At 27.1% G+C, this 23,257-nt stretch overlaps 1 protein-coding gene across 4 annotated transcripts in view; it reads right to left on the bottom strand.

Annotated features, from left to right (window-relative positions):
• LOC111635677 (histone-lysine N-methyltransferase eggless-like) overlaps positions 1–22,834 on the bottom strand; it is a 143,126-nt gene extending 120,292 nt beyond the window's left edge. Inside the window, exons 1-3 of one of the 4 annotated variants that reach the window (XM_023380710.1) lie at positions 21,812–21,945; positions 3,944–4,116; positions 1,895–1,945 (exon numbers count right to left, since the gene is read on the bottom strand). In XM_023380710.1, the coding sequence (XP_023236478.1) occupies positions 1,895–1,945; positions 3,944–4,013 (121 nt within the window). In that variant the 5' untranslated portion in view covers positions 4,014–4,116; positions 21,812–21,945. Of the gene's footprint in view, positions 1–1,894; positions 1,946–3,943; positions 4,117–4,646; positions 4,875–21,811 lie in introns of those variants that run through there. The other 3 variants (XM_023380708.1, XM_023380709.1, XM_023380707.1) reach the window with 3 other exon arrangements.
• Positions 22,835–23,257: the final 423 nt, after the last annotated feature.

The raw sequence follows: 23,257 nt of genomic DNA, 5'->3' as shown, positions 1-23,257 counted from the left end.
TTTATAATGATATTTCAAGTATTTTAAAATTTTCTATAATTTATAGTTACATATAAGTCACTATTTTTTAAATGTATTTTTAATTTTGTTCATCATAAATTAGGTTTTACATAAGCATTGAATCTCATAATATAATCAAAATGGGATGATGATGATGATGATGATGATAATAAGCACAGAACCCAAATGATTAGGAGCTGCAAGTTGAAATTTGGTACACAGTTAGGGTATGCCATGAAAGTGAACACTAAGAAGGGATTTTTGGAAATTCTCTCTGCAGGGGAGAGGGAGAAGGTTATGGATTACCCTGAAAAACTCGGCTTCTACTGTACTATTTTAGTTAGATAGTTAGTTACTTAGTTAGTTATTTTAGATAGTTTTTTTTTGCAGGAAATCAAACATATTTTTAGACTCATCTAAAAATTCTCTAAATAGACTTGGAAGAGGGATGACCTAATTCTTGCACTCAGTGAAAATGTCTTAATCTTTGCTGTTGTTATTTTTTGCTTGAGCAATGCTGGGCTCATCTGCTAGAAATATATAAACTTTAAAACCATAAAGATGCTAAAAGTTGAAAGAAGTCAGTATTATATTGTGATTAAATATTTTTTCTATGATGTTAGGCCATCATTGAGTAGGACTCATCATTGGATTCAGAGGATCTAATGACATGTCCTACTCAAAAAGTTCTTGAAGCTATGCACATGATTTTGAGACATAACACTTTTAAAAACAACCATTCCCAATAAATTGCTGATTCCTTGTATTGTTTAATATCTTTACCAATCTTTGGATTTTTTCTGAATACATAGAGCAGATTGTTATATGGAAATAACTTTACAATGGTATAATTGGTTGTACAGCTTATAAACTGTATAATAAATCAAATACAATGTGAAAAAGCTTATATTATTTAAACAAAATCATATGACCAATGCAATAATTTAAGTTGTCAATACTATATTATCATTTTATAATAGAGAATATACCTACAAATCTGTAATTCTTAACAAAAAATTATAATTTAATTATAATTAGTTATAATATCTTATGAATACATTATATTTTTAACAATGCTTTATATTTTTATTTATCATGAATTATTAATTTAAATATTTTGTATTTTATTATAAATGTTATGTATGTATATCTAAGGATAATGTATGTCGGTAAGTACAGTGAAGAAAGAAATTATCAAAACAACAATATATTTTAAAATAATTAATAGAATGTCTTTAAATATTAAATATTTCCTGTACAATTGTTTTAAAATAGATTTTCATATTAACAGCATAAATAATATAGTACAGGTACTGTGAATAATTAACTGTAATATAATATTTTATGTTGTAGCTCAACTAATAATGAATAATAAATAAATTTTGTACACAAAGTTACATAATACAAATATATTGATCAAATACATTAAATTATAGCACCAGAGCACAGAATAAATCTAAATATCAGAATGCTCTGTATCTAAAATGTATAATCAGTGCTTTATTATTTACAGTTTTACGGATAATAGTAAAATATAGCTGTAAAGCTATTTATAGCCATTTTATAGTAAAAAAAAGCTATATAGTTATAAATAGTAAAAGATGTTGGGTTTTTAAAACATTTATTCATGGCTGTATCTAAAATATATGATTTTATCACAAATATCAATAAATTAATACATGATAGTAAATGAAATATAGTTTATCCATATGAATCATGTGTGGTCATGAATGATGATTAATGACAGAGTAAAGAAATATATTTGTTCATATTGCCAAGAGGTAATCATAAATGGAATAAAAACATATATATACTAAAACAATGAATAAAGATTGTAGGATTAATAATTAATATTTAGTAATTAAATAACTAAAAAATACTAATATACACAAACCTGACAGTGTATCTTCTGCTTCTGAATCAGATTTGACAGGAGAATCACTTTCTGAAAATATTTTAAGAAGATTATATATTTATCATTATAGTATTGTTAATAATTTAATAACAACAATTGAAAATATTTAAATTTTCTGTTTAAGCGGGAATTTATGAAAATGACCTTGAACAGGATATCCCCTTATTTCAGAAATGAGACAGTACCATTACAGACAGGTCATGGCCAAGTTATGAAAGTTCACATTTTTTTAATTTAGTTACGTAAACGAAATTGAATCTGAAAACATCTTTTTAAAGTAAATATTACGAGTACTTATACTCGTTGCGTATAAACTACAACAGTCTGGTATTTCTACAATGCCCATTCAGCTTCTAAAATTGACAGTACTCTTAGTACTTTTAACATAATAATGAAAGTGTAAATAAAATATAATTAATCTAGTACATTCTGTATTTATTCATTTTTAAAACTAAGAAAAATTGAATAAACTGTCTCTTGTTATTATTGTATGACTCAATGTGTTATACAAAACAAGCAATAATCGTTGAGACTGTGCATATGATTTATTGATCGACGCTACATAGTACGTATTTTTATTTTCATATCTTATCGCAAAGGAATCTTTCCGAAACATCCCACTGCGTTAGTCGTAAGATACAAAGACGTTAGCTAAATTAAACGAAACAAATAACGATCGGTTAATTACTTGTGTAAACAAATGGAATGGCTACGCTCATTCCCTGAGTTTACGTGTTTTTATTAAAATCAAATACTGACAAAAAAATAAAAAAAAATACCAGATAATTTTCGATATATTATCGTTACGATTTGAATTGTTTTTTTCGTTTTAAACACAACATTACAACACAAGATTTAACTGTTCTAAATACAATCGTTTTAATACAATATTTAAAACTAAGCAATATGTAAGTTTTATTGGCTGATTTTAAAATACGTTCAACCAATCATTTACGCAGGAACAATCTGTATAGACAAAGCAGACATTTCTCCTCTCTAACGATTCACCCCTCTAACCGACAAATGGTACATTACGTTTAATAAGATGGCAATAGGATAGAGGCCAGATGTTCATTATAAACATTAAAATTCTGCATATACGTATTATTTAAAATACATATAAAATATTTATCTGTTTTAAACGATTTCACAGTAATAACTATTTTTCTTTAATTTTTTACGTTTTGAAGAAACTGCAATATGTGAAAAAATGGAATACATTCAATATGAATAATTATACGTATACATACGCACTGAAAAAGCATTTTCAGTAAATTTTTGAAGATTAATTAAAATTTTCCAATAAACAATACTCTTGTGTTTCATAAAATCAAAATATATTCATAAACATATACAGTTAAAATATGTAACAAAAACATCCTGTAAATACACTGCATTACGTCCACAATTGTTGTTTTTATGATATCCGAAAATGGCGTATTTATTCCTGTAAATCATATTTCCTGCCTAGACCCTTGGAGCAGCGAATGGTACTAGTCCGACGCCATTTTCTGTGACTTTGGTGTCACGATTTGATATATGACTAGTAATTTGAAGATTAGAAAATTTATTTTTACACAGTATAACAAAAAGATTTCAATCGAACTCTCACTTTTATATTTACAGCACTTTTATACGTAATTCATTATATAGAACATATATGTTGCGCGTTGATTAAAGTAATATAAACTATACGTTAACCCTGAAAAAGTACTTAAAATGACATTATTATATCGATATTTCCATTAATTCTAAACATAAAATGCGCTTATAAAAATTCAACAGAAATTTTCCATCTGAATAAACTCGTTATAACAGCAATGCAGTGGCACAACGACCTTCAAATAAGAGCATGCGCAACACTAGTCACTACGAGAAGGAGAAATTTTTAACAAATGATACGATTGGTCAGTTGGAGAATCAGACAGAGAAACAGAATCATAAATTGCTGTTAAAAACCGAATAATGTTTTTAACAGTAAAAACAAATATCACTCTTAAATTAAATAAAATAGATATCTAACTGCACCTTTTCTTAAATACAAAGTTGGTACAGAGAACCTATTGAGCTTCTTTTTTAGGGTGCTAGTGAAGCACATATCTTCGAAGTGCTTTGGACATAGTCTGTACGAAGAATTTAATTTGGATGCACTCTGGCTATCCAGTTCAGGACTTTTTATAACGTCTAACCACTTCTTTAATCTGTTTAAATTAAAAGAAACTGAATATAAGTAACATTAAATTTTTTATACTTATGTATATAAGTAATGTTACATTAATGTATAAGTTTTTTGAAGATGTAAAATATTATATTTATGATTTAGTAAAAAGATAATGTACAATATATGCGTAAATAAGTTATTATTTAAATGTATGCATGCAGTATATATATCTATATACTGTATACATATACAGCATAATTACATAATCTTATGTATTAGTGTCTATATATAGGCTTTACATATAAGTTATCGTAATTAAAATTAAAAACAAGTTTATGAATTTAACGTTATCAAACATTTAGAGAAATAGCTGCCACGTCATCCCGTCTCAGCTGGAATTAGGATATGTCATATATGCAAAAAAAATCTTTTTACTATTTAATGTCGTTAAAAATGACACCGTTACTTCATAAAACACATTTTATTTTTTCTTCACTTACAAAAGAAAAGAAAACAACATTGATCGAATGCTTAGTCTCTTATCAAATAATAAATGTATTTAATGCTTACCTTTCGGGATTTTTAGGGAAACGGAATAAACATTCACAATCCCCCCTTTTGGTTTTACATAAAAAGCATCTCCTATAGGCCATGTCATTAAAACTAACGTATGATCGCGCTTAATATCTTGGATGCACATACAGATCTATGTGAGAGGGCGCTGCGTAATGACGTAACGAAACACATGTACTGTACGTTCTGGAAATCGTTGTTGTACACATTTTCTCGTTTTCTCCGAAAGCTGTTTGTTCGATTTATAAGAAATATNTTAACTTATATTTATATTCCATCTTTTTAATATTTCATGTGATATATTTTACAGTAATATAAAATTATATATTGTTCATATTATCACAAATAGCAAGAAAGTATAAATAATATGTACTGTATTATCAGTATAAATTTATGCATCTAAATCAGTGATTCCCAACTGGTGTGTCATGAAGCCATTTGAAGTATGCCACAAGATAAAATGTGTTGCTGTAATTTTATCTAAAATTTTTAAAAAATATATATTAACTGTATGTATAATCGACTACATTTCAGAAGTTTGTACCAGTAAACTGTCATAGAAAAAGTATTAGAGAAAGCTCCATGACCAACCTATTGGCCAGTTCAGTAATACTGTATTTAATAATAAAATGTGCTGAAATGTTTGCATGATTGTTTAACTGTGCCATAGGTCCAAAAAGATTAGAAATATTTAATATACATAATTACTAGACAGAACAAAGGAAATGCAAATTTTTATTTGCAGTGTACTGATAATTGAGATGTAGTGATTAGGTTCTTTCCATAGCTAGATTAGATCTCTATCCTTTATGTAGCTTTGTTGAACATTTCAACTACATTTTGCTTTTTAAATATTTTCATGGTTTTTTTCATTCCAACAGAATTTTTAAGGTTTCAATTCATCCCACTTACAGCATGTCTTGCTTTACCTCCCCCTAGCATGTCTTTTTCAATAAAGTGTTTTATAAATGTACTGTTTCAATATTAATCCTATAGACAAATATTTAGTTTCCAATTTTATATATTTTAAAAGATATATTATCAGCTTCTGTATTGTGGTTGAGCCTCAGTATCTGGTTTTAATGTAATTTAGAATTTTCATTTTCTTTGTTGTATTATTATTCAATTTTTAAAATTTTGTTTAATATTGTTGTTTTTTACTATATTACTTACAGGTTTCTTTGATTTGCTACATGTGAGAGGTGGTCATCTTAAGTCCATCTGAACCTAGCTTATTGTATTCAAAAATAAATAAATAAGCAAAACAAAACTTCAACTTCAGAATTTAAATGTCTGATATAATTTGTGTATTTCAGCTAATTTGAAACAAAAAATTTCATCAGAGATTACTGTACATTATTTGAGCTGAACTAATAAAATGAAAAATTTTTAGTTATGTTATTGTATTGTTTTGAATCTAAATAAACACTTGCATACAATAGAAAGCACTATTTTATTTGCATTATAAATAATCATAACAAACAAATTAAAACTTTGCTTTTCATAAGGATTTATAAGGAAATTGGCAAATTATCCAGCATAAAATTATATATATATATATTTTAGTTAAGAACATTATTTTATTACATTAATGAAAATAGTATAGATGAAAAATAATAAAAACAAGCAACAGAAATGGAAAACTGGGATTTTCTAAGTATTACATATAATGTTGCCAGATTTCTATGATTGAATGAAAAAACAGTTAGAATGTTACTACTCCAACTTTCAATTTTACTCTACTTGGATGGAATGGGATAAAGTGAATCACTTTTTAGTTAATAAAAAATATAAACAGAATATTTAAATGAATTTTGATTTAAAAATTATAGTTTTCATATTGACTGTAAATATTTGAAAATTTTAGAATTTAAAATATTTAATAAAAAATCATAGCTTTTTGTGCAGAAGGATATGCACTGATATATAAAGATATGCTTATGAGGAAATCTGGTACTGCCATTAAAAAGCACAGGCAATGAAAAATGAAAATTTAAAAAAAATTGCATACTTTCATGTTTCAATAAAGGACAACTTACAGTTTACCTAAAATAAAGGATTGTCCTCTGAAATAAAGGACACATGTCAACCGAAATTACATACATTATTAGACATCTGTTATATTTTAAATTTATATGAACAGCAAATATTGCACATGTAATATTTTTATAAATTTATTTTTAATGTTACATAAAAAAAAATATTCAAAAAAATTCAGTTAACTGAAATATCAGTGATCTAAAATTTGCTAACAGATCCAGAAGAAAATTACCTAGAATGTTTCATAAACAAATAGAATCAAAATTTAATGAAACTAAATTTAGCTTTATATTATATAGATTTTTCTTTCAAATTAATAAATATAAAATTTAAAAGTACATCAGTTTACTTTCAAAATATTGTGAAATTCTATAATTCTGTACTTAAATATGAACTCCTGAACTATGAAGAGAAAAACATTAGATATGAATTGGGATATTGATTTAAAAACTTATTTAATGGAAAAATATTCACAATATTTTGAAAACAAGTCAAAACAATTAATGACTAAAAATGTTAAAAATAGGTTATAGGAAAATGATGAATTATTATTGGTAACTTTCCAATGATAAGATGATTAATAAATTCTAGATATACAAGGAAAAGCAAGCATAAATAAAACAAGAAAAAGATTTATGAAATTTTTTAATGTGAAAAGTAACATAAAACAAGAAATTTCCTAAATAACATTAGTTTTACACCATCATTATGATAAATTTAGCATTATACATTTATTAAGAACAGATGTACTAAACATCTGATTGAAGTTGTCAATAAATATACATAACTAAAAATACATTTTTTCAGTGTAAAAGGATTTCATATTTTTCTAGAATACAATCATTCAATTTACAGTTAAGAATAGTGATAATAAATAAGTATATACTTACAGTGACTAACTGGTTTAATTACATTAAATCAAACTGGTTAGATGCTTTTTTTTTACATTTAAAACTTATTAGGCTAAACTGCACCAGGAATTTCTAAATCAATAGAAATTATTATATAATAAATAGTTTTGGCAGCAATTATTAAATAAATTTGAAAATCCAGCTTTGATTAAGCACACATTTCCATTAGCTGTAAGAGCTGTAATAATTTATGAGTGTTCAAATCTGAAGTAAAACATGTACCGGTACAATGTTAAATCTAAAATGACAATAGATTCTTGATATAATGCTCATAATATTAAATTAGTTGCATAAAGTTTTTATGTAATTCAATAAACTTATTGAATTTGCTAACTTTTTATTAATCACTTAAAACAACTAAAATTCAATATTACATTTAAAAATTATGAATCACCAAATTACTCGTAAGTTATAATTTTGAAAGAAAGAAAATAAATATTACAAAAACTAACTTTTTAGACTCTTTTATATATATATTTGAAGTGCTTCTAATTCCATTTTCAAAATTAGATAGTTTAATATTATAGCAATGTTTTTGTTGTATTCAAAATTAGAATTTAATAATATTTTAAGTTTAAACGTTGTTGGAAACAGCAAACAATAGCAGGCCAGATGTTGTTCATTTAAAATGGAGGAAAACATTTGTTATCATCATAATATATCTGTTTTTTTTTGCTGCTTATAGGTGTATACGTGTTTATTAGTACTATACATTACACCAGAATAATGAATGTACAGTCTAAATATAAATATTCTTGCAACAAAAAAAAAATTGTGAGATAAAAACTGAAATTTTTCTAAATTACAGAATTCAGTAATAATGTATTTTGCTTTTATTTTAAATATAAAACAGAAAATTATTTTAATATTAAAACTGTTTCAATTTAAATATTTTCTAAATATAATTAATTAAGCAGCACACTAAAATGTAAAATGAAGGAAGATTCAAGCTACAACTGTTGCTATAAAACTTAAAAATGATTTCCAACAGTGGTGCCAAACTTTCAATTTGTGGGCCCAATTGTGCTTAAGTCATAGATAGGCAGCCACAAACATTTTGTACATTCTATATAAATTATACCAAAAATAGGCCTATTTTTATCATTCATAAGTGTTACGTCAAGACTGCATAAACAAGATTTGGCCCAGGAGCCATAGTTTCAGCACTACTGATTTTCATTATAAAAATGGAATTAAAAAATATTTCTTTGATTCTTCGATGTATTTCATATTTCACACAAATTTACTTCTACAGTTTTTATTTTGTTGTTGTAACCTGAATCACATACAGATATTTTTAGTAACTTCCATTTTAGAATCAAAGGAATAAGTCTAAAAAGTTTGTAAAAAACCTCTAAAATGGATGAAATTTAAATCCTTTGCAAAAAAACATTAATATCAAAAATTTTAAATTATAAAATCAATATAAAGGTTGAATTGATAATAAATTTTTATAATGATATTTCAAGTATTTTAAAATTTTCTATAATTTATAGTTACATATAAGTCACTATTTTTTAAATGTATTTTTAATTTTGTTCATCATAAATTAGGTTTTACATAAGCATTGAATCTCATAATATAATCAAAATGGGATGATGATGATGATGATGATAATAAGCACAGAACCCAAATGATTAGGAGCTGCAAGTTGAAATTTGGTACACAGTTAGGGTATGCCATGAAAGTGAACACTAAGAAGGGATTTTTGGAAATTCTCTCTGCAGGGGAGAGGGAGAAGGTTATGGATTACCCTGAAAAACTCGGCTTCTACTGTACTATTTTAGTTAGATAGTTAGTTACTTAGTTAGTTATTTTAGATTGTTTTTTTTTGCAGGAAATCAAACATATTTTTAGACTCATCTAAAAATTCTCTAAATAGACTTGGAAGAGGGATGACCTAATTCTTGCACTCAGTGAAAATGTCTTAATCTTTGCTGTTGTTATTTTTTGCTTGAGCAATGCTGGGCTCATCTGCTAGAAATATATAAACTTTAAAACCATAAAGATGCTAAAAGTTGAAAGAAGTCAGTATTATATTGTGATTAAATATTTTTTCTATGATGTTAGGCCATCATTGAGTAGGACTCATCATTGGATTCAGAGGATCTAATGACATGTCCTACTCAAAAAGTTCTTGAAGCTATGCATATGATTTTGAGACATAACACTTTTAAAAACAACCATTCCCAATAAATTGCTGATTCCTTGTATTGTTTAATATCTTTACCAATCTTTGGATTTTTTCTGAATACATAGAGCAGATTGTTATATGGAAATAACTTTACAATGGTATAATTGGTTGTACAGCTTATAAACTGTATAATAAATCAAATACAATGTGAAAAAGCTTATATTATTTAAACAAAATCATATGACCAATGCAATAATTTAAGTTGTCAATACTATATTATCATTTTATAATAGAGAATATACCTACAAATCTGTAATTCTTAACAAAAAATTATAATTTAATTATAATTAGTTATAATATCTTATGAATACATTATATTTTTAACAATGCTTTATATTTTTATTTATCATGAATTATTAATTTAAATATTTTGTATTTTATTATAAATGTTATGTATGTATATCTAAGGGTAATGTATGTCGGTAAGTACAGTGAAGAAAGAAATTATCAAAACAACAATATATTTTAAAATAATTAATAGAATGTCTTTAAATATTAAATATTTCCTGTACAATTGTTTTAAAATAGATTTTCATATTAACAGCATAAATAATATGGTACAGGTACTGTGAATAATTAACTGTAATATAATATTTTATGTTGTAGCTCAACTAATAATGAATAATAAATAAATTTTGTACACAAAGTTACATAATACAAATATATTGATCAAATACATTAAATTATAGCACCAGAGCACAGAATAAATCTAAATATCAGAATGCTCTGTATCTAAAATGTATAATCAGTGCTTTATTATTTACAGTTTTACGGATAATAGTAAAATATAGCTGTAAAGCTATTTATAGCCATTTTATAGTAAAAAAAAGCTATATAGTTATAAATAGTAAAAGATGTTGGGTTTTTAANGTTTAAATACTGGCTCCCTTTCATGGTCGAATGAGTGTTGCCAGCTAAAACACGTAAAAATAATATTAAAGTAGCCAAGACATAGCCAAATATTGTAGCACCACATCACTAGCGGACATTTGAAATTTGCCGACTAGGACAGTCAGTTAACTGAGGTGTCGGATAATCGAGGTTCTACTGTATTGCAATATGTGATAAATTCCTTATGCCAAGAGATAGCTCTTTATATAACACATAATTTTCTAAATCAGGATTTATATGATTAAATATTGAAATTGATTACTTTAAATTGAATCAAAATTTTGAATTTTTGTATATTTTCAATAAACAAATTGATTTTTGTTTTGTAGAATTTTGATGTTTGTAATGTCAAATTACAGAATATTAAAAGGAAAAAAAAAATTTCCTTCTTACCTGCAGTTAGTGTCATTATACTCAAAAACAGTTAATCAGACAAGCTGCATCGATAAATTTTATCTATTTTCTTTTATATAATATCAAACATTAATTTAAAATATTAATCCATTTCAAAAACACCGACAAATACAAACAACACGTGGCGCCACCTGGATTAATAAATTCTCATGAGTAAACCACGTGGCGCGATTGAAACAATTTGTAAACTTTCTTCTCATTGATACATATATATAAATTTTTCTTTTTGTAATATGAATTCCTCGCCAAACAGGCTTAGTCTGTGGAATGTTTTCTAGTAAACTTTAAACGTATGCAACGTTAGTTGATTATCAAGTGAGTTTAGAAAACTTAATAAAATGAACTTTAAACTTACTATCTACTTCTAAACAATAACACGAAAAATCTTATTTACATGAAAAAACTGTATTTCTGGTTATAAAAATATAGACTGTAATGTATTATTTACTAGATTTAGAGTGAAATAAACTGGATGTGCCACTTTTCAAACGGAATATCACTGTAAAAATCGATAAAGTTGCATGTAGAAACTACATCAAGATCATTTATAAGCGAATCACCTGCGTTAGAAACCAAACACTTGTTTTTCTATTCTGTCATTCTCTATACACCTACTGAATAGTTAAACATAGATTAACTAGCTGAAGCTATATGCCAATATTAGAATCTAGGTTATTTTTGGAACAAAGTAATCAATACATTTATATTTACAATAAACGTTTTTAAAATAAATGGTTAAATGTTTAGAAAATTTATATATGGGAATTATATTTTACGTCGATTATTAAATAACTCCAATTAATGTTTTTTTTCATAACCTATATGGTTATAACATTTTTGGTTACAAAACATGTTATAAACACTTGTATGGTTAATACACAGTTAAAGATTCAAAAACAGAAAACTTTTATAAATATAGATAGGAGTGTTTCTTTTGTGTGTAACTTATTGTTAGCGACCTTCTTTAGAAGATCCTTAGAAGACCGTAAACCAGTAATTACCACGAATAAGTCAGTGCCCAGGAGTTGCGCGCCCCACTGATTCAAAATAAGTGGTATATCCATTGTACTTTGCTATGCAAATTTACATATTATATACACATATATTTAAGAGACGATTTTTATAATATTTTATTAAATTTCTACATATTAAATAGTTTTACATACTGTACAAAATTATTTATACCTACATTGGATAAATATGTATTCATTTCATTCCACGAGATTAACAGTAGTAACTTAAAGGTATATCCGTAGATGTTGTTAATTATAAAAATAAAATACAAAATCTGTTTAAATCCTTCTAACATGAGGATTCATAAATCGATACGATTTGTTCAAATTTTATATTTTATTTTATTTTTAAATACTGTAAATGATAAAATTTTGAATTACAATAAGTTTAACATTGCGTTATGTGTCATTAATAATTGTTAATTTTTTAAAACTCAAAACCAGTTTTTAATTAAAAATACAAATTACACAGCTACTTTAGTGCTAAATAAACTGCAAGGAATAAATACTCATTTTTTAACCGTCTTCCAAATTAAAATAATTTATTTGTGGTATATAATATAAAATTACAAAATCTAAGAGAAAACCGATATTCTAAAATAAAATTACATTATTTGAATATATTCAAAAAACATTAAATAGNCACTGTAAAAATCGATAAAGTTGCATGTAGAAACTACATCAAGATCATTTATAAGCGAATCACCTGCGTTAGAAACCAAACACTTGTTTTTCTATTCTGTCATTCTCTATACACCTACTGAATAGTTAAACATAGATTAACTAGCTGAAGCTATATGCCAATATTAGAATCTAGGTTATTTTTGGAACAAAGTAATCAATACATTTATATTTACAATAAACGTTTTTAAAATAAATGGTTAAATGTTTAGAAAATTTATATATGGGAATTATATTTTACGTCGATTATTAAATAACTCCAATTAATGTTTTTTTTCATAACCTATATGGTTATAACATTTTTGGTTACAAAACATGTTATAAACACTTGTATGGTTAATACACAGTTAAAGATTCAAAAACAGAAAACTTTTATAAATATAGATAGGAGTGTTTCTTTTGTGTGTAACTTATTGTTAGCGACCTTCTTTAGAAGATCCTTAGAAGACCGTAAACCAGTAATTACCACGAATAAGTCAGTGCCCAGGAGTTGCGCGCCCCACTGATTCAAAATAAGTGGTATATCCATTGTACTTTGCTATGCAAATTTACATATTATATACACATATATTTAAGAGACGATTTTTATAATATTTTATTAAATTTCTACATATTAAATAGTTTTACATACTGTACAAAATTATTTATACCTACATTGGATAAATATGTATTCATTTCATTCCACGAGATTAACAGTAGTAACTTAAAGGTATATCCGTAGATGTTGTTAATTATAAAAATAAAATACAAAATCTGTTTAAATCCTTCTAACATGAGGATTCATAAATCGATACGATTTGTTCAAATTTTATATTTTATTTTATTTTTAAATACTGTAAATGATAAAATTTTGAATTACAATAAGTTTAACATTGCGTTATGTGTCATTAATAATTGTTAATTTTTTAAAACTCAAAACCAGTTTTTAATTAAAAATACAAATTACACAGCTACTTTAGTGCTAAATAAACTGCAAGGAATAAATACTCATTTTTTAACCGTCTTCCAAATTAAAATAATTTATTTGTGGTATATAATATAAAATTACAAAATCTAAGAGAAAACCGATATTCTAAAATAAAATTACATTATTTGAATATATTCAAAAAACATTAAATAGGTTTTTAGTAAATACTGCAATCAAAACGAAAGTTTCATATTTAATTTGGTTGACTTTATAGATGTTTTTAAATGCAGATATTATACATAAAAACACACAGAAATTGTAATATTTTTTAAATAAAATTAGGGAACCTCTAAACATAGTTTCATGCAATTTTCTTACCCTTTTTGGGCAATGAGCCAAAGGGTGAAATAGTATTAAAATATAAACTTTAATTTCATAAAATCTTTTACTTATTTTAGCAAAGAAATAATAAGAATAATATCTTTTATAATTTTCTTTGCAAACATTTTTTATTCACATTTAATTACATTATTTTAATCTACCAGATGATCACACACATCTTCAAATTTTCATCCAGAAAGAATTTCTATTTTCTGTTTTCCTTTTAACTTTCTCAAGAACATAAAAAAGAAAAAAAATGAAAAATTTAAATTTGTTTTAAAATTTTAAATAGCAATGTATAAGTATATTGTTTCTTTTATATGTTGAAATTAAATTAAAACAATTTAAGTAATTTCTTGGAATTTTAAATTAAACATGTATCTTTAATTTAATATTCCAATAAATTAGAATATTTACAAATGTGTACATTAAACATATTACAAATGTTTTTAATTTAGCCTACACATGCGTAGACAATCATTGTTATTTGAAAGAATCCAAAAACGATTTCTACTGGCTAAAATTATCATTGTATAAGATCTGACCTATTGATAAATATTCCAAGAGATTTGCTACCATATTGATACCTGACTGTTTCAATTTAAACACTGCAAAAATTTACACGGAAATAATTTTAAAAACTCTACATTTATAAGTTTAGAGAATATTTTCTATATATGTAGAAATATTTTCTAAAGATATAAATATGTATATATACATATGTACAGTTATCATGAAAATGACCTGTCTTTTTACTTTCCCGGTTGCTACATATAACAGAGGGAAAGTATGGCGATCAGTGAAAAATGATCCCCAAGATTTTTACATTTTGGATTTAGGACACCTTGAAACGTCCAGAAACGCAAAAAACTTCAGAGGTAATTTTTGTATGTATGGATGTGGATTTCTTTGTATACAGCACGATTTTGTTCACGATCTTTGAAAACTAATAATTCCTATTCTTTTTGTCGAAATTTTCTAAATTTGGCAGGGAGGTTAATTAGGGAATTGGTACTATTAAATTTTGGTGATTAAGGTCGAGGGGATGAGGAGATAAAGGGATCGTTTGTATATCCAGTAGGGTCAGACTTAATGACAATTTTACTCGTTATTAGTATTTACAGTTTTTTTTTTTTTTATAAACTCCATCCCTACCCTCAAAATTAAGCTTTTTGCTATTTTATAATAGTTAAAAATATAAAACGGTTTTTTATATGATTACAGATGGCGCCAGAAAATTTTAAATGTTGTCGGGAAAGTTTAGCAACTTTACCGGTATTTCATTTGGAGATATTTTGACTTTTGAATTTATAAAAATTAAAAAAATATATATATATATAGTTTTCATCATAAAAAAAAGAACACAAACTGTTGCAAAATACGTTATTTTATGTAATTGTAAAATCTTACAAATACTTTGTGAAATAAAGTCGATGTTTTTCCATTTTTGACTAAGACCACTTTCGTAATCACCGCTACATATATGCATCTATGCATATACATAATCTGTTACATATATAGAACTATGTCCATGTCAGTGGCACATAGTTCTATATATGTATTGTTCAAATGTTTGATTATATTTCAGAATTTTTTTTACCACTTTATCTGAAAACGTTGCTAAGCATTAGCTGTTAGTAATTGATAAACAAATGCATGTTTCTCGTAAATATTGTACGTAACATACATCTTCAAAAATGTAAATTTTTTAAAGTTACTAACTCAGTTACACAATTCCTATTATACATTTCAGAAGTTTTTATGTTATATATATATATAAAATATATATAATAATATATTTTTATATAATTGATTTGGTGTGATACGGCGACACAATATGTGCGTAAAATGCCAAGAGATGTGCCTCACAGGAGGATTTTCTATGGAAAACTGGTTACTATTTATTAGTTATTAGACGCATGAAGAAAATCCGGAAAACTCCACATCGGCTCATTGGTGAGACGCGTACCCGTTGTGTTCAGTGGTTTCATCCATTCGACTAATTACTATTTACTGACGGCCGGATGGCCGTCAATAAACAGTAGGTCTCAGCCTACCGGTCTGGGGGACCAACGATCGAATCCGGACGAGTCGAAAAACCCCCAAGAATTTTAAGGGATTGTTCCGTTAGGATATGTCGGGCCCCGTCCTCAGTAGCGTAGCGGGGGGCGGCAGGGGCGGCCCGCCCCGGGCGGCACTTTTTAGGGGGCGGCAAAATTTCACAATTAATAATAATAATAATATCTTGTAAGAATTTGAACCATTTTATTTCATAATTTCGTCCACCTACGACTCGGACCGATTGAAATGAGCACGGAATAGTGTTACTATCCATCCGGATAGTCCGGGAATCGACTCGCCATCCGGGGATGTGCGCAACCTGTCCACCTTTTTTTTCCCCCTTGTACGATCCTCCGATATACAATACAGCTAGGTCACTTGCGTTACTCCTATCCAAGTCTCCCTAGTCTCTAACTGTAACTGATTTAGAACCAGCATGCACTGCACATTATTCTTCGCATTTCAAAATGACAATACGCATGCGTCAGGAACTTCTATTCGAACCTCATCTGCCGTCCGAGTCGGCGATTTTAAAAAGGTGGCAACACTACACAAAATTTTTCATTACTTATTCTGTGACGAAACTGAATTTTAGTCTTTTAAATTGAGATACCTAAATAAGGGGGGCGAAATTTTCCTCCGCCCTGGGCGGCTGACACCCACGCTACGCCACTGCCCGTCCTTCACCCCATTGTGGGCCTGGCCGTTCCCATAATGGACCTGCTAAAAGAAGCTCTCTTAATGCCCACAGGATGATAAAAGTTTTAAAAAAAGTTACTATTTATTGCAAGGAAATGTCATTTAACTTTATATGTTTTCTGTTATAATGAAACGTTATTAATCTTAAATATTTTATACTCTCGAAACTGTCACACCTCCTGTTATGTACTAGCCTTTGGAGGTCCGAATATTTTTTATTTCTGTCACATCCCTCTATTTTTCCCCAAGTCTTTCTGAAATGATTTTTTCTTTCTTTCGTGTTTTAACATGCAGTCATCAAAACTAAGATATTAGCAGATAGTGATGCAATATCATCTCTACTTCTACACCAGTAGCCATGTTAATATTATGAAGACAAAGTTGCAGTTTTCTGCAACTCATGGAAATGTATCTGGTTTTTTATACCCTTAGCTATATTTATTTGTATTTACCGTCTTTTATGTTTCTCATTACTGTACAATTTTCATGTTTTTGAATAACTTTCGTATATAGTAGCGAGGTTGCGGCCGAAGTTTTCACATCGAGCGCCGCTTACAACATAGCGGCGCTTGACGTTCGACGTTCACGTTTGAGATGAAAACTTCGGCCACAACCTCGCTAGTTAGTATTTTTTCTCTTAATACTGAGCGTAATCAATGAATGTATAAGAAGTAACAAATCAAAATAAAGCATTAAACTTCAGTATTTATTTTTTGTATTTAGCATATATCAAAAAGAACATTTCATGCTATTAAAACATTTTTTCGTGTAGTTCGTTTCTATTACAAATGCATTATTTTTCAGTTTTGTCACTCTTCGCTTTTATCATCCACTCTTTCCAAGGACGAATTGGGTGGTAAAAAAGAGGAACGAGTGTACAAAGAAGCAGTAGCTTACAAGAAAAACTTTAATATAAATTTATTTGAATTTACTAATCAAACAACATCAGTTTTAAATAACTTATTTGTTGTTCTTTTAACTTAAATACACTACATCAGTTATTTTTTAAATTAATAATGAAACCATAATTTTACCTTTAGAACAAATAATAAATACGTAAAATGTAATAAAAATTTTAATACTAACTATTCTGTAAAACTAACTGCTTTTATTTATAGTTATAATAATAAATTAGTGATATAACATTAATGACTGATATATGTTAATTTAATTACTTCAAGCAAAAAATATCTGTATAATTATATAATGCATAAATTTAATGAAAATCCATGCAGATAATATTGATGTCATTTATAAAAATCTTGATCGCATAATATTGCTTTCGATTAAAGTTTCATTAACTACTTTCATTTCAATAAAAATAAAAATAAAAATTATTATATTAAAAGTATGTTAGCAATGCCTTTATGTCCTTAAATGTCTACTACAACTTCCTTATAATAATAGGGATTATTATGTCCTATTACTACGTAAGGAAGTTCTAGTAGACAATTATAAGAAATTCATTGAAAATATTTTAATGCAATTACACTTATATATTTTCGTATAATATGCAATATTGTATATACGGATGTCCATACATTTTTGTATTGTAAAATTTCTATTTTTGTAGAGAAACCTGGCTTAATGCATCGACTTTCAATACTCGTTATTTAATACATCTTAGTTATTAATAAATACAACGGTACTTACAAATAAAAACCTCTGGACGACCAATGAGGGAAAGATAAAAAAAAAACGGCCGTTGTTCGGAGATTACGCTGTAAGCATTTTTGTTCAAAAACAGAAAAAATGATTTAACGATTCGCCTGTATCTAATTTTTGTACTTGAACAGATGAGGAATTTTTACATAAAATTAGCATTAATTTCATTTCCTGTATAATTTATTCAGTGTGTAAAACTTTCATTTCAAATATATTTCCTCATAAGCTATAACCCGTATAAAATTCTTATCGAGAAATTCATAACAGTAAGTACTACAACCATTTGTATCTTTTTACTTAATATTTTATCAGCCTGTAACGAAAGACAAATTTAACTCATGTAAAATAGTTATTTTCTTTAAAAAAAAACGTTCAGAGAAACTATATCAGAAGATCTCTAAAGTTTAGAGAGCATTGTTTAGAGTCTAAACAATGCTGACATACTTTTGAATCGCATTCAAAAGGATTCAAGAGATTTTATTCCTGCCGGAACGAATCAGTATGTCCTTGTCTAGAATCGAATCCCCTTTGTTTCCTCTCCCCCTACACAAGAAAACCATTCTAATCAAGATCAAATTTATATTCGTTTGAAAGCACAGTAAAATGCAGAATTCCAATCTGCTACAATAAACTTATATTCATATTTTATTACAATTAATTTATATTAAAACAATAACGAAGTAAATGAAACATAAAATGTTTCAATAGGTAGCCATTTTAAATAAATACCTGCATAGATATAGTTTTTTCGTGTCTTCTAGTCTTCAGATTTTGTTTTCTTAACGGAACAATTCCAGTCATTTAGCATCTTGGTCAATGAAACTAATAGTTCATTGATAATGCCGTTTAATATCGGTAAACAAATTCTTTCGAAAAACAATATAAACCGGAATGACGTGAAATATATTCGAATAACCGGTATTTCGTTAGCTACACGAAAACGTATAATGTTACTCGCTCATAACTGTATCCGGTATGCTGAATAACGATGCCAAACAAATGAATCTACATTAGATATTTAATTATAAAAGCATGACAATTACATTTTGAGCGGTATATATTAACAAAATGCACATTTAAAGTAATATTGAAAATATTCCATTCTTTCTATGAATACTTATGAAAGGTTTCGTACTAATTACCCTATATCATAACTAATGTTTACAGGGTTTTTTTAAAATTCGTTATGAAATAATTGTTGCATCTATCGAGAAATACACAGATGTGTCCAAAATCAATAAATATATTCATTTGTTACTTATTCAAATATTAAAAAGAATATTTATCCTTAAAATGATTTTTTTAAAATAATTCTTATTTTAAAAAAGGCATAATTATGTTCTGTTGTCTTACAAGTTTACGCCATTAACCATATCTTAAAATGTAATTACTGTTCATTGGCAAGAAATGATATCCGACCTTGAAAATTTATTATGATAGAAAAGCTATTTTGATTAAAAATATAAAAAGAAAAAATATATAATCCCGTTACTGTATTTATGGAAACATTGTTTAGTAGTTAAAACAATCAAAAATATAATAATGTTTATCTTATAATTTTATTGCTTGATTTAATGAAATACAATAGAAAAATTTAGTGTTACCAATAAATATTAGTTTGTGATTTAATCAATGATTATGGCATACGCGTCGTCAGGGATATAAAATCGATTTTTGAATCAAGGACAGTTTACATACTGCGCATGTTCCTACATTGTTTGTAGCAGATTTTCTGGTTATGAAATTTTCGATCGTTGCAGTAATTCCGATAATTTGAATAGAAAAGAATTAAGTGCATTCAATTCGCTTTTTGCCTAAGTTTTTCCTTTTTCCTGCATCCTTCTCTGTATAGTATACAAAAAAAGTATAATATATACTTTTCTATGAAATATAAAAATAAATTTTTTAGTAAATTAAGAACTGTTTAATAACTCTATTCAAGGATACACAAAACTCCGACTTCCTTTTAGATACTTAGAGACGTTCTGTAATCGCGTATCTATTTATAAACACTAGAAAATTTTTAAATTTTACACTACATTCTTAAAAACAGACATATGCTAATAAAAGATTTTAATATGATTTTTTCTCAGAGATTTTCTTTTTTTTATATACTTTAAACATTTACAATTTATATTCAATTTATCTAAACTTTTAGATAATGAAGAACAGACCACAATTTAAAATTACAAAAAGTACTGTATAATTAAAGGATTAAAATTCAAAATCAAACGATCGCGATGCATTCTGGGAATTGACCGTTTACCCGTATGTTGTAACCTCCATACGGGTATTTTAAAGGAAATCTTATGCCGCAATATGTAATTGGTTGCGCATCTCTAATTAATTCTCAAACCAAATTACCTCACATATTGTCTCAAAAATTTTAAAAGTTTACGTCACTGAAAAAAAGAATAAGGAAAGCAAATAACAAACATATCTTTTTTTAAATTCTAAACAATCGAAAGACCTGAATGCATTAGAAAATAACGGTAACTCCGCTAACAATACGATAATTTACGTCACTATTTAATGAAAATGATTTCTATATAGTACGATTTTAATACATATGCAACATTAACCAAACATCAGATAATATATAAACACTAGAAAAATGTAAATAGAAAAACAATGCCAATTAATTTAACACATGAATAAAATAAACATACGACAGTTGACTTGTAGACGCAGTACATTTTCGGTATTGAATTTTCTGACCGTTGTCAATCCCGATATTACTCATTTTTTTTTTTTTTAAATTCACAATGAAATTAAATACACCATCGCATGAAAAACATCGTTTATGTTCCTTTATTTAAAATATCTGACTGATATTAATTACTGTGTAATTTACAACATTATTACATATTACCCATTTTTAATTCATCGGAACATATCTTTACGCTAGTCTTATGACTTTTTAAAAAGTACAAATTTGATAGCGATTTTCTAAATTATATAAAACATCTTCGATTTGCTTTAAAAAGAAAAAAATAAATAAATAAAAATTTAACATTTCATTTCTCATTCGGTTATCATGAAAATGGCCAGAATCGAAATAAAATCAGTAATAACTGGTAGTTAAATAAAATATAATAATTTTACACAATAATGTACATAAATATAATTATTGTAAAAATAGTCAAAAATATTTACACTTATATTCTATGAAATTTAAAAATATATTGAAGAAGCGAGAGCGCAAAAAGCCATGTGGAGACACTTTGTAACAGGAGATGCGGGAATCCGAAGCTATGTATGACCCATTTTATTTTCTCAATAATTCTGTTAAAACTGACACTTACCGTTAATGAAAGTAGTCATGCCATTTTCCTCACATAATAATTTCTGACTAGCATTTTTTGAGTAGCCATTTCTTCTTGAAAGTTTTCTTAAACTCGTATGAGTTGTCAATACACGTCTGGCTCTTATAATACTGTCCTCTTTGGCAATGATTTTCTTGTAATCAACTGTCCCTTCTGATGCATATTTTTGGGCCAACCTCATAACAGTTTTCCTTACTGGTGCCCATTTCGTTCGAAAATGAGCTTTAAATCTTCTTTGTGCTTCGGCTATACTTCCAGTCTGATTATAAAAGTTGACGATTCCCATCTTATGTTGCATGCTCAGCCTGAAGCCCGCCATCTTTGTTCTCCATTAGACAGATGATTATTTTGTTACTAGCTCTAGTGGTGCCATCTGATGTAGGAAAAATCATCGAGAGGGCAGAAGGTCATTGACACATTATGTTCGATCGTGTTAATATATATTAATAAACTTTCAGGATTATTGGGATGACATAAATTAATCGATCTGTTATTTGATCGATATTATATATATATAAAGTTGATAATATTGTTTACGATTTGGTAGCGGACGATTACATTAAAGTTTTATCTTGCGCATGCTCAGAAATGTCCTAATACTGTACATCATTATTTAAATTATTTCATTCATTTGATAAAAAGCCAAAACATTGCATTAGCACAATTATTTCCATATTCAGAAATTAGATGTTGAAAATCTTTTTTGACTGCAATAATTATATTTAAAATAAGAAATTGTAAAGAATATTTGTTAACGTTTTTAAACTCAAGTTGTTTTAAATCCACCAATCAGCGTGAATATAGACAAACCATCTATACATTCACAACACAGATATACATTCACAACACATACAGTACTGAACTTCTAAACGGTAATGAAAGAAAATAACCATTTGAAACTATACTAATTACAAACTTTTACGATTTATAATTTATGAAATAATATTTTTGTGTTTAATCATAAAAATTTCGCACCTTAACAGAGATAGACAAAAACGTAAAATGAAGTAACGATTTAGCTTTTAATTCTGCACATAAATACTGTACTTTTAGATACATTATTATTCTAATTTCTTACAATCAATTAGCCTAACCTTCGTTTAAATACTACATTTCTATACTTTTAGCTATTTATCGTAGCCTACTTAGGGCTCTCCATAAATGACGTCCACACTAGAATGAAAGAGAGGATTATGAAAAGAGGGACAAGGGAAGAGGAGGGGTTGAATTTTAATGGCATCCGTTTTATTTCATTAAATTTTCTACAGTTTCAGCATTTTATTATTCATAAAGTGATAAAGGTTTTGAGGAGGGTTGAGTTTTGTTGGACTTCCGAAGAGGGATTACAAAACTTGGAGAAACTAGGCAGGCATGGCCAACATACGGTCCGCGGGCCAGATCCGGTCCGTCTAATAAATTTATGTG

Source organism: Centruroides sculpturatus, unplaced genomic scaffold (assembly GCF_000671375.1).
Source record: "Centruroides sculpturatus isolate CEXI.00-Female unplaced genomic scaffold, Cexi_2.0 scaffold875, whole genome shotgun sequence".
In the NCBI taxonomy this organism is placed as follows: Eukaryota; Metazoa; Arthropoda; class Arachnida; order Scorpiones; family Buthidae; genus Centruroides; species Centruroides sculpturatus.
Note: the sequence above shows the minus strand (reverse complement) of the source record. Positions and strands in the feature narration are given on the sequence as shown.